At 45.9% G+C, this 13,177-nt stretch overlaps 1 protein-coding gene and 1 pseudogene across 1 annotated transcript; both read left to right on the top strand.

Moving 5' to 3' along the window:
- Nucleotides 1–670: 670 nt before the first annotated feature.
- LOC148209975 (uncharacterized) lies at nt 671–9,994 on the top strand. The gene is made up of 4 exons (XM_088126206.1): nt 671–1,595; nt 8,364–8,552; nt 8,620–9,167; nt 9,247–9,994. Exons 3-4 carry the CDS (start codon nt 8,622–8,624, stop codon nt 9,868–9,870), a joined length of 1,170 nt encoding a protein of 389 aa, XP_087982332.1. The 5' UTR covers nt 671–1,595; nt 8,364–8,552; nt 8,620–8,621; the 3' UTR covers nt 9,871–9,994.
- Nucleotides 4,573–6,776, top strand: LOC148209976 (uncharacterized; annotated as a pseudogene).
- Nucleotides 9,995–13,177: the final 3,183 nt, after the last annotated feature.

Below are 13,177 nucleotides of genomic sequence, written 5' to 3' on the forward strand. Positions count from 1 at the left end.
AGACCAAAAGCGATCAAGTAGACACCTACTTCAAACCTCATGGACCAAAAACGATCATTTTAAAGTTTCAGGGACCAAATAGACACCTACCTGAAACCTCATGGACCAAAAATGTATTTTGCCCTAATAAATATGATCAATATTTTTTTTTGTTACCCATTAAAATACCCCTTTTCGAAAACTATTTTTTTTTTAATTTTCAAAATTTCACATAGGTTTAAAAATGTTATAAGAAAGTAGTTAAGGAAACAAAAAGAGAACACATAGGGGCATTGGAAATAACGTTTATAAATTTCCAAAATAGAAAACCGAAACAAAATATTAACGAGGGCGTAAATTGATAGAGTTAACCACCTATAAAGACCTAACAGACACAAAATTAAAAAACTTCATGTTAAAGAAACAAAAACTTGTGATTCAATTTTTTCAATTTAGGTTAATCATAGGTTTTTTATTCTTATGTGTTTCTTAGGAGCGGGTGGGTTCAAATCCCAATAATCACATGTTTTTCAATTTAGGAATTCCTATGTGTTTCCCAACACCGAATGTTGTAGGGTCAGGTGTTGCCTGGTAAGATTAGTCGAGGTGGACGTAAGTTGACTTGGACACTCACATATATTAAAAAAAAAAACCTAAATTGAATATTTTCATTCATTCTTATTTGTTGAGAATCTATATATATGAATTAAATTTACCCAACGTATTACCTTAAGCTTTTGGTAGAGCGGTGGTTTATTAATCTTTAACATGGTATCAGAACATGATGTCTGTGTGTTCAGACCCCTGCATTGGTGGTGGTTTATTCATTCTTAACAAAGAGGCAGAAAGGACGATCCCAACACATTGTTTAAGTCGGTGAAAGTTGACCACAACATTGTGGCTCTTCGTAACATGGGGAACAACCAATTCTGCTTATCACTCACCATCGATGGAAAGAAAAATTACTTGAATGCTGCAAATCGAAGTGCAGAAGAGTAAAACAATTTAGGTCAATAGAAGGTGGCTCATCAATCGAGGCTGAGAAGATAGTTTCATTATTAGCTTTTAATGAAGGGTAACACAGAGAGCATGCATGGGGACACAACTTCTCATCTTCCTCATGTTCTAACTTCCCCCCTCAAACGATACGGAGCTTCCAGCACGTTGACTTTGTTTATCATCTCTTTGAATTTTGCTTCTAATAAACCTTTGGTTAAACCATATGCCAATTGTTCACTAGTGGGCACATACCGTATATCCAATTGCCTGGCCAACACCTTGTCTTGAACGAAATGAAGGTCAATTTCGACGTGCTTACTTCTTGAATGAAGAACTGGGTTGGCAGCTAGAGCAAGAGTACTGGTGTTATCACACCAAATTATTGGAGGAGAGTGCGGCAACAACTCAATTTCCTTTAAAATTGATTGAGTCCAGCTTAGTTCGGCAGCAGCGTGAGCGAGGGCTCTGTATTCGGCTTCCGTGCTTGACCGACCCACCACCTTTTGTTTTCTAGAGGCCCACGAGATCAAGGAGTTTCCAAGAAACACAAGATAGGCTGAAATTGAACGTCGGTCGTCTGGATTGCAGGCCCAGTCAGCATCCGAAAAGGCAGTAAGGTGCATTCCATTTGAAGCCTTTAAATGTAACCCATGATATTTCGTTCCCTGTAGATATCTTAGTACTCATTTTGCAGCTTTCCAATGTGTTACAGTAGGTTCTTGCATGAATTGGTTAAGCTTGTTCACAATAAACGCAATTTCTGGTCTGGTATGTGAAAGATATTGTAGTGCTCCTATATAGCTTAGCATTTTCCATTGGTTCTCCTTCGAAGGCTGAAAGAGACTTGCCCACAGCCGCTGGTGTTCCACATGGCTTTAAATGACTCAAATTCAATCTTTCTAATAGGTCATTTATGTACTTTGTTTGAGTGAGATACATACCTCTCTCATTTCTAATAACTTCAATGCCGAGAAAGTAATCAAGGTCTCCTAGATCCTTTAGAGCAAACATGTTGTTGGGTTGCTCGACGAACTTTTCAATCATTTGTTTGCCATTTTCGGTCACAAGAATATCATCCACACAAACAAGGATAAAGAGAGTTTGATTACCTCAAGTGATGTGAAAAAGGGAGTTGTCAGCCTTAAAATTCTTGAATCCCCACTTTGTGAGAGCACCTTTTAGATTATCATACCAAGCTCGAGGAGCTTCTTTTAAACCATAGAGAGCCTTATTCAACTTACAAACATGATTTGGTTTTTTATGATCAACAAACCCCTCAGGTGGTTGAAGAATGTAGACATCTTCCTCTTGTCTTCCATTTAGGAAGGCGTTGTTTATGTTGAGATGCCTCATGTTCCATCCTTTTACCACTGCAATAGTCAATATAATACGAATGGTAGGAGTTGTTACCACTAGATTAAAGGTCTCATTGAAATCCAAACCTGGATGTTGATGGAAACCTTTTGCAACCAACCGCGCCTTGAGTCTTTGAATGGCTCCATTTTGATCATACTTAGTCTTGAAAACCCATTTGTTCCCCACTAGATTGTAGCTACTAGAAAAGGGAACTAGGTTCTAAGTATTATTTCTCTTTAAGGCTTCCATTTCCTCACTCATTGCTGATTTTTAGCCCTCGTTTTTTAACGCTTCAGCAATAGTTCGTGGCTCACTTTCAACCTCTACTTTTCTCTGTTTTGCAGTTGAGTGGGTGAGATACTTTCTGATTTTTGGCTTGAAAATTCCACTCTTGGACCGTGTTTGCATGGGGTGACTAACACCAGCCCTGTTTTCCTCTATTTTGGACAACACACATGTTCCTTCATTTTCAGTTTGCTCCACATTTATGGTTTGATTATCAAAGAATTCTTTACGTTCAGCACCTTCAGTAGCATTTTGTGTTGAAGTAGGTTCACAGTTGGGTGGTGCTTCAAGAGAGTTTGGGTCACTGGTGGTTTGATTCTCTAATGGTATGGGAGACATACTTGGGTTAGGTTGGGAGCTAGGCAAAAGTGATGGAGTATTGGAATGGTTGTTTTGGAGGGTATTTTCATGAGGTGTATTCAACCAAGTTGTAATGGTTTCATGGGACTGTTGAGTAGGTGGTGAGGTGGATAAGAAGCAATGTTTAAAGGGGAACTCCTCCTCGTTGAATATGATATTTCTAGAGACGTAGACACGACCACTTGAGCTTAAACATTTGTAACCCTTGTGTTCTTCACTATAGCATAGAAAAACACATTTGGTGGAATAAAATTGGAATTTATGCGTTTGGTATGGTCTTAAACATGAGAAGCACGAGGAACCAAACACTTTGAAGAATTTGTAGTCTGTTTTTTTTTTCCAAATGCCTTTTCATAGGGGGACAAGTGGTCTAGAATAAGTGTAGGTAGGCGATTAATAATATAGGTTGCAGTGAGAAAGGCACACCACCAATATCTCAACGGCATTGATGCTTGAGCTAGTAAGGACAATCCCATTTCCACTATGTGGCGATGTTTTCTCTCTACAATGCCATTTTGTTCACTAGTATGAGGACAAGTGTGTCGAAATTCTATTCCTTTGGCTTTGAGTAGAGGAGCAAAAAGCCTAAACTCTCCTCCCCAATCACTTTAAAAAATTTTGATTTTCTTGTCAAACCTATGTTCAACAAGACTTTGATATTGGGTAAAGGCACTTAGGGCTTCTGACTCCTTTTTTTTAAAGTAAAAATGTGTGTTAGCCTTGTAAAATTGTCAACAAAGCTAATATAATTGTTAAAGCCCATTGTTGAGGAAATTGGTGAGGGACCCCAAAGATCACAATGAACAAGCTCAAGTGGTGCACTAGTCTTAGACGTTGATTGTTTGAAGGGGAGAGATCGAGATTTTCCGAATTGACAAGCATCACAGAAGGTAGAATTTTCATTAATAGGAATCCTTTCATTACAAAATTTGAGTACATGGCTCAACACTCTATCGGACAAATGACCTAATTGTTGATGCCATATTCTCTTAACTCCATCACCTTTTTCAACACGAAATGTAGAATGATAGGAAGACTTAATAGAACTTGGATACTTTGACTTAAGACTAGGACTAGATACTGGATTAGATAACATGGCTTCATGAACATGAGTTGTTGGCTTAGGTAGATTTAGGTGAAGTTGATAGAGACCATCTTTGAGATTTCCTCGAAGCACCACCTTCCATGTTGCCTTATCCTTCACTAAACAACGATTTGAGTGAAATTCCACAACAAAATTATTATTAGCAGTCAACTAGGATATGCTCAGTAAATTTCGTTTAATATTTAGGACATACAAAATATTCTTCAACTTAACAGATGAGTGCTTGGTATTATGTGTGTTGTGTCCAATATTGACAATCTCAAGTTTGGATCCATTACCCACTGATATAAGTTCATTACCCTGATAATCGGATTGGATTTGAAGATTGGACAGGTATGGAGTGACGTGATTGGATGCCCCACTGTCTGCTAACCAATTTGGATCGACAACCACTTTTGGGGTTGCAATGTAGGCTGCATTTCGAGTGCAATTGTTCTGGCTTGAGGGTACAAAGTCCTTTTCAAACCTGTGAAAACAAATGGCTGCAGAGTGACCATATTTACCAAATACCTGACAAGTAGGTTTGGAAGTGTTGTTTCGATAGTTGTTTCCTCTTCCTCCTTGACCTCTTCCTCGATGATTTCCTCTGTTGCTTGGGTGGCTTCTTCCTTGACTTGTGGACTTTGAGTAACTTTGGTTTTAGTAACTTTGGTTTGAGTTTGCATTCTGCCTATTGTAGGCCACATTAGCTGTAATATTTACAGCTTCAGAGTTTTGATTTATCACATTGAGATTGATGAGAGTATTCTCAAATGTGATGAGTGTGGAATGAAGTTCTTGCCATGTCTCTTCACTCTTGTTGATATGGCAAGTTACCGGCAAATATTCGGCATCTAGGCCGAAAACCACATAGGAGGTGAGGTCATCTATTGCAACGGGTGCTCCAGTAAGAGTTAGGTTGTCTGCAGCTTCTTTCATAAGACTGAGATATTCACTCATCTTCATTGATCCTTTTTTAGTGTTCTGTAGAACCGCCTTTAGTTGTTGCTTTCATGCCTTAGATCCATAAAGGTCTTCTAAGGTTTTCCAAACTTGTCTTTAGGTGGAGAAAATTGATGATTTCTAATGCTATGGTGGGGTCATTGACCCGTACAACCACTCAAGGAAAGCTTGATCCATTGTGGACCATGCTTCATATGCTGGATTTGGAGTCGGCTCCGACGAACCAACCCCTTCTGTTAGTAAGAACTCTGCAGGTTGCGCCTTAGTTCCTAGTATGAAGCCATCTAGTTTTTGATCTTTCAGCACAGCAAGAACCGTCTTCCTCTCTAGGATGTAGTTTTTCTCATCTAGCTTCACGATGAGGACTGTGGAGAGTGGATTTCCAAAAGGATGTATGTAGGTTGGGTTAATGGGGAATAGTGAGTTGACGGTAACTTGTGACGTTGGGTTTAGGATATCATCTCCAATAGTTTTAGATGGACTTTCAATAGTTTCCATCAGTGACACAGGGTATGGATGAGCTGGTGGCTCTGATACCAAGTAAAACAATTTAGGTCAAAGAAGGTGGCTCATCAATCGGAGGCTGAGAAGATAGTTTCATTATTAGCTTTGGAGGCAATAAATAGCCTCAGAAGAATGAGAACAAAATAATACATACCCTAATGGGCCAAAGGAAGAAAACAAAATAATGCCCAACTAAGACAATGGACTTATAAGAAGTAAATAATTAAACCACAATGCTAATTAATGAAGGGCAACACAGAGAGCATGCACGATGACACGACTTCTCATCTTCCTCATGTTCTAACTAGAAGTCCACATGAAAGTCTCAGAAGTTGTAGTATCCAGCAAAATAGAAAACATTGAGTATCGCATGAAGGATGCAAAAATCTATGGCGAGAGAGTTTGGTCAATGGCCAAAGGAGATGCCACAAACAAAACCAATACAGTCGCCACTGTCCAATTCACATTCACTTTTGAGAACAAAAGGAAAGTTGGACCAACACATTGGGCGTCAGATTCTCTGCCGGGATTCCAACCATTGGAAATGGAAACATCAGTGTTTCCTTTGAGGCTGGTGCAGAATATTCCAGGGGAGAAACACACAAACATAAATTGTTGGTGTCTTGTACCAATACTGTGACGATACCTCCAATGTCAAAACTGAAGATGAATGCGGTCGTAAAATGGGGCTTTTGCGACTTCCCGTTTTCGTATACTCAGATCGACACGCTCTGAGATGGACAACAGATCTCCTGGGAATACGAGGACGTTTCTCCGACTTCCATTTCTACGATTTCCAGTTTAGGACCGATAAGGAACCACTGTCTGTGTGAAAAGGTAACCTACGTTCGACTTGTTTGTGGGGTGAGATTTTAACATCTCATCAAGAATAATGAGTTATGAATTTAATCCTTATGATTTGAGCTTTAATCAGATTTTTGTGTAATTGTAGATTTGGTTCAATTTGATACTTATAGTTTTAAAAGTCTAAATTTAGACTCTATGGTTTAGTTAATTATTATCAATAATAGTTTTTAAACCAACTTTTCTCCCCTGAAAAACTCACATATCATAGTGATATATGACTTCTTTTGTCGTAAACTTTGAGTAAATCATTTTTAAAACTAATTTCAAAAGCTATAGAGACCATGTCGAGTTTGACAGTGTTTGCTTACTAATGTAAAAGAAAACGTGGATCTAATTGTCAAGGTGAAGGGAGATTTAGAGTAAAAAAGGAGGAAGATAAATGGATGGTGTTTATGCAAGAATGTGCACAACAGTGTGTTCCAGATTGCAGCTCGAACTCGGACTCCGGACCGACCTGGACGCTTGGGCGGACCTGTACAAAAAGGTGAGTACTCCGACGATCAAGTTAGTATAGGTCGGATTCCCAGATTAGTTCGAGGCCAGAAATCATCGTACCTGATCGGGGAGTGAGGTCCTCTACTTATGGGTGGTGGTCCCGCTAATCTAGCGACGGTTACATTCGACAATCTCGGGACCGTCGGTTACACCCGGTAATCTCGGGACCGACGGTTACGCTCGATAATCACGCTGCAGACAGTTGCTCATCTCGGCCCCTACCGAGCTCCCCGGTAGGTCAGACCTGGGCCAGGTTCACCTCGGCCCTCATACTTAGCATTTGTCGGTGTTGGTGGCGGCCATCTCGGCTCCCCGAGCTGGGCATGACTCATGAGCCATCTTGGAGCACCAATAGGGGTCCTCCACGTGTCCAGGGTATTCCCTTCCCCAAACATTGGCCCCCTCTCTGTCTGGTCCGATCTCGACCTGGCAGAGAAGTTCATTCGACTTGCTTTGGACACGTGGCGACTTCCTATTTGTGGGAAAATACAACCGTCGCGGAAGATTTATAGTCGGAATATTCAAATATTCCGACGCTTCGGATCTCAGAGAGGATCCTAGCCGCTCGTTGATTACACGTGTACGGTGGGGAAATTCTTCCGACGAGCTATAAATGCCCCCAATCCTTCAGATCATACCTTACGTTCCTTGAATTCCTGGAGTTCGATCTGAAGGCAGCTCGAACCCTTGGTAGGTCGGTCTCTTCCCTCTCTCCTTCGAACGTAACTGCCATGTCGTCCTCTATTAGCAGCAACCTAGGATCCGATTTAGCTCGTAGGTTAGAGTCCGAGCTCGAGGAGATAGAAAACTTTAGAATCTCCGATGACGGGGAGGATAGTGACGCCTCCACTTCAGGTCAGGGTTTGGAATACCCTTCTAGGATACCTGAGCACTACCTCAGATCCCTTCGTAGGTGGTTCGCTATCCCTGAGAACATCCTCCTCAGGCTTCTGGAAGAGGGGGAGAGAGCTGACAATCCTCCAGAGGGATGGGTCACTCTCTACTTCAAAATGTTTGAGTACGGCCTCAGACTTCCCCTTCACCCTTTTGTCCAAGAATTTCTCTTCCGGACTGGGTTGGCTCCGGCTCAAGTGGCCCCCAATGGGTGGGGTGTCATTTTCGCTTTGGCCATCCTCTTTTGGCTACGAGCTCGGGATAGTGAGGAGGCCGAGCTGTTGGACGTAGACCAGCTCCTCGCGTGCTTCGAGGCGAAAAGGATAGCTAAGAAGCCTGGTCGGTTCTATATGTGCGCAAGGAAAGGCGCAGGCGGTATAGTTAAGGGGCCGACCTCCATCAAGAGATGGGTGAGGAAGTGGTTCTACGCTTCCGGGGAATGGCTCGCAAAGGACGAGTCAGGTCGTTCCTTCTTTGACGTCCCCACTAGGTTTGGGAACCTAGGTACGGAGTAGTTCTTACTTTTCGTAATTTTCTTCTGTCATTCAAGTCTGACTCGGATTTTGTTTTCGTGCAGTTTCAATCCGACCAGTCCCCGAGCTTACGCAAGCCTCCTTCGATACGCTGAAATACTACAAGGAGCGCTTTCCGAGGGGTAGGAAGGTCGGAACCCTGGTGACTGACGAACTGCTGCTTGAGTCCGGACTGCTAGATTACAACCCTGCAGTTCGACCCATTGAATCCTCAAGGCCGAACTCTGAACTTGGTATGCCGAGCTTGCCTCCCCCCTTTTTCCTCTAACCTTGTGTTGACCCCCTGTTTTTATTTCGCAGCCATGGTTTGCGGATTTGCAAGCGACGTGAAGCGCAAGTCTAAGGGCCGAGCCCATGCTCTTGAGGCCGCTCAGAGTTCGAAACCTGCCACCCCTGCAGTGGCAGGGCCTGCCTCGGAAGATCCAGCCCCGGTGATCGAGCTGGAGTCTTCTGGGGGTCCCTCGAGGGAGAAGCGCCCCAGGGATCAGACCGAGGCGGTGGGCGCCCAGACCGAGGCGGTTGACGCCCCGCCTTTGGGCGAGGAGGTGAGGGAGGAAGCCCCTCTGAAGCGAAGAAGGAAGAAAAAGAAGGCGATCTCCCCCTCGGAGGTCGGAGCTTGCAGGGTCTTGCCTGCAAGTTTCGCAGATCGGGTGGACGATCCTGCGGCCAGGATGGGCGGGACATCCGACGTGACGGCACGGTTCAGAATTGAGCCGTCAAGTTCCGGGGTGAGGGACCAGGTGTCCCGCATCTCAGCTGCAAGTTTGGACCGCTGCCTAAGGAGGGCATCCAAATTTGTGAGCGCCCCTGGGTCCGTTCTGCAGAGGACCATCGACTACGCCGCCGAGGTAAGACTAGTGCCCCATTTTTGCTTGATTTCGCCCAACAGGTAGTTCGATCTAACGTTTTCCTTGTACCATCTCTCAGGCGTTCGTTGCTTCCATTCAATCGGCTCTGGCTGTCAAGGCCGAGCTGGATGGGAGGGAAGTTCTGGCAGCGAGGGAGAAAGAGGAGTTCTCCGCTGCCTTGGAGGCTGCTTCCTCCACCATGAAGGATGAGCTGTTGAAGGCTCACTCTGAGGTGGAGACTTTGAAGGCCGAGGTGGAGTCCCAGGCCGAGCTGCTGAAGAAGGAAGAGGACAGGCGCAAAACCCAACTCCGAGCTGCCCACGCTATCACCAGGGGCTTGGAGAGGGAGAAGTTCCAGCTCCTGAAGGAGAAGGACGACATGCTCCAGGTGCTTGAAGCGAAGGACAAGGAGCTGGAGCATGCGACTGCCGAGCTGGAGACGGCGAAGGAGCGCCTCAGCAATGGAGTCCTACTGGAGGAATCGTTTAGGCAACATCCTGACTTCGATGGATTTGCCAAAGACTTTTCTGACGCGGGCTTCAAGTTCCTCATGAAGGGCATTGCTTCCGACATGCCCGACCTTCAGATCGATCTCAGCGGTCTGAAAAGGAGGTATGCCGAGAAGTGGGCGTCTGGGCCTGGCGGCACCCCTGGCCCCCAAGCGTTGGTGGATCAGTATGTCAGAGATCTGGACTCTGACTAATCCGATCCCGAAAAGGACCAGGTCGGCTCCACTCAAGAGGGCGCTCCCCCAGTAGGCTCTTAGGCGACCACCCTTCACGAGGCTTTTCGCTGTTCTCCCTCCCTTTTCTTTTTTTGTTTGTAAGTGTCAGGGCAGAGCTGCAAGGTCTATAAGCCTTGGCTCTGCTCTTCATTCAATAAAGAGACTCCCATTTGCTTCTACTTTGTTGTTGGCAACCTCTTTTCCTTGCTTCTCCTTTGAACTGCAGCTTTGAGGTCGCCCCTTTAATTAAAATGATTTGAAAGTTTGAATTTGAATCTCTGTCTAGCATTCGATGCATTGCATCAACTCTGGATTTTTAACATTTCACCCTTAACTGAAAAAAGGTAAAAAGGCTAAAATCCTAAGTCCGTAGCTATTCTTCATATCATTCCTCGTACCCCCAAGTTCGGAGGCTTGATCATTTTGAACTTTTCACATCGTCCCTTTGCCTTGAAGGTTTTGAATTTTAAGTTCGTCAGTGGTTTTGGCATCGCACCTCGTACCCTTAGGCTTCAGAGGATTGAATTTGAACCAACTGCTGGAATGCGATCGCGTGGGAGTCCGTGGCCCCCATTTAATTTCTGGTCGAGCTCGGAAGCATGAAATTAAATCATCACATTTATTCCGATCATAATTCTTTTGGAACAGTCTTTACAGATTCATTGAAAATCCTATTGGCATTTCAAGGATAATAACGCTTCAGGTGCTCCGCGTTCCACGGGTGCGCGAGGACGTCTCCTTTCATATCGGCCAATATGTATGCCCCAGGTCGGACTATGCCCTTGATCTCAAACGGGCCCTCCCAGGTCGGATCAAGGGCACCCACATGCGCTTGGACCCTCCTTAAGACCAGATGTCCGACCTGAAAGGCCCGAGGTCGAACGCGGGCATTGTAATGTCTGGCAATTCTGCCCTGATATTCCGCCAGGCGTAGCTGGGCCATTGCTCTCCTTTCTTCCAACAAGTCGAGGTTGAGGAGCAGCTCATCCTCATTCGTCGTAGGCTCGTAATGCTCTACTCTGTCAGATGGCATGCCGATCTCAACCGGGACTACAGCTTCGGAGCCGAAGGCCAGGGAGAACGGGGTCTCACCCGTCGACTCTCGTTGGGTGGTCCGGTACGACCACAGAACCTCTGGTAGCTCCTCGGCCCACCTGTCTTTCTTGGAGTCCAGTCTAAGTTTGATGCCTCGCTTGATGATTTTGTTGACTGCCTCCACCTGCCCATTTGCTTGCGGATGTGCGGGGGACGAGCTGAGATGACTTATGCCAAGTTTGCTGCAAAAGTCTTTGAACTTGGCGTTGTCAAACTGCTTCCCATTGTCTGTCACTATGGCCTGCGGTATACCAAAGCGACATATGATATTCGTCCATACGAAGGACGTGACCCTGGATTCCGTTATGTGGGAGAGCGCCTCGGCCTCGGCCCATTTGGTGAAGTAATCCACAGCAACCACAGCGAACTTGGTCTGGCCCTTGCCCAAAGGGAAAGGACCAATGATATCTACCCCCCACTGCGCGAATGACCATGAGGCTGAGACGGGGGTGAGCAGCTCGGGAGGTTGGTGGATTATGGTTCCGTAGCGTTGGCAATTGTCGCAAGTTCTAACGAACTTCCTAGCGTCCTGGCTGAGGGTCAGCCAATAGTATCCTTGCCGGATCACTTTGGCTGACAGCGACCGGGCGCTTGAGTGATTGCCGCACACTCTTTCGTGGATCTCTCTGAGGACGTACAGGCCCTCTTCAGGGGTTAGGCATTTCAATAGAGGCAGGGAAAAGCCACGTCGGTACAATGCCCCATCTCGGACCACGAACCGAGCTGCCCGCCTTGCCAACTTTCTGCGCTCCTTGGGATCTTGTGGTGAGTTGCCCCTAATGAAGTCCGTGATCGGGTCCATCCATGAGGATTCTGGAGCGCCGATCTCCATCAGATCTGGCTCTAAGATCGAGGGATTATCTAGGATCTCGACAGGGACCGACCTGGCGAGGTCGGTCTCGTACGCCGATGCTAACTTGTCCAAGGCGTCAGCATTAGAATTCTCTGCTTGCGGAATCCGGCTTACCTCGTAAGTTCGAAACTGGGCGAGGTATGATCTGACCTTGCCCAAATACTTCTCCATTCGGGTGTCTTTGGCTTGGTATTCGTCCTTGATCTGGCTCACAACCAGCTGGGAGTCACTGAAGACCTTAACACAAGAGGCCCCTAATGCTCGAGCGATTCGCAGGCCGGCAATAAATGCTTCATACTCAGCCTCGTTGTTAGAAGTCCGGAAGCTGAACCGCAAGGCATACTCAAATCGCTCACCCCCTGGTCCGAGCAAGAGGACCCCGGCTCCGCACCCCTTCTCATTGGAGGATCCGTCGACATAGACTGTCCAAAGTTGGTCGGACTCGCTCAGCTCGGAAGGTGGTGTGAGCTCGGCTATGAAATCTGCCGCTGCTTGTCCTTTCAACGCAGTTCTGGGTTCGAACTGGATGTCGTACTCACTTAGCTCTATTGCCCACTTCATTAGGCGTCCGGAAGCTTCCGGCTTGTGGAAGATACTTTTAAGGGGCAAGTTAGTGAACACTACCACCGTATGGGCTTGGAAGTATGGTCTAAGTCGTCGGGCCGAGGTGACCAAAGCGAGAGCCAACTTCTCCATCTTAGGGTATCTAGTCTCGGCTTCGGTCATAGCCTTGCTTGTGTAGTAGACCGGGTTTTGCCGCGCTTCCTCTTGCCTGATTAGGGCCGAGCTGACGGCACTGTCAGACACTGCTAGGTACAATTGGAGCTTGTCCCCCGACATGGGCTTGGCAAGCAAGGGTGCCGAACAGAGGTAGCTCTTCAATTGCTGAAACGCTTGCTCGCACTCCGCTGTCCATTCAAACGGCCCTTTCTTTCGTAAGACCTTGAAGAAAGGGAGGCACTTATCTGTCGACCTTGAAACAAACCGGTTCAGGGCCGCAATCCTGCTATTGAGGCACTGAAGCTGCTTCAGCGTTTTAGGTGCCTCCATCTCGATCACGGCTTTAATCTTTTCGGGGTTGGCCTCGATTCCCCGGTTGTTTACCATGAAGCCAAGGAATTTTCCCAAGGAGACTCCAAAGGCACACTTAGCAGGGTTGAGCTTCATTTGATATGCCCTCAGAACCTCGAAGGCTTCGGCCAGGTCGGAGAGATGCGACTTAGACTGCCTGCTCTTGACAAGCATGTCGTCCACATACACTTCCATATTCCGGCCGATCTGCTTGGCGAACATTTTGTTCACCATTCTCTGGTAGGTCGCTCCTGCGTTCTTTAACCC

This window comes from Momordica charantia, assembly GCF_013281855.1.
Source record: "Momordica charantia cultivar OHB3-1 chromosome 7 unlocalized genomic scaffold, Mcharantia_2.0 BLBB01000007.1, whole genome shotgun sequence".
Classification (NCBI taxonomy): Eukaryota; Viridiplantae; Streptophyta; class Magnoliopsida; order Cucurbitales; family Cucurbitaceae; genus Momordica; species Momordica charantia.

Bases quoted from the DNA above. Each gene is read 5' to 3' on its own strand.
- LOC148209975 (XM_088126206.1), top strand. From the start codon at position 8,622: ATGGTTTGCGGATTTGCAAGCGACGTGAAGCGCAAGTCTAAGGGCCGA. The intron at 9,168-9,246 runs GTAAGACTAGTG...ACCATCTCTCAG, and splicing joins CCATCGACTACGCCGCCGAG to GCGTTCGTTGCTTCCATTCA.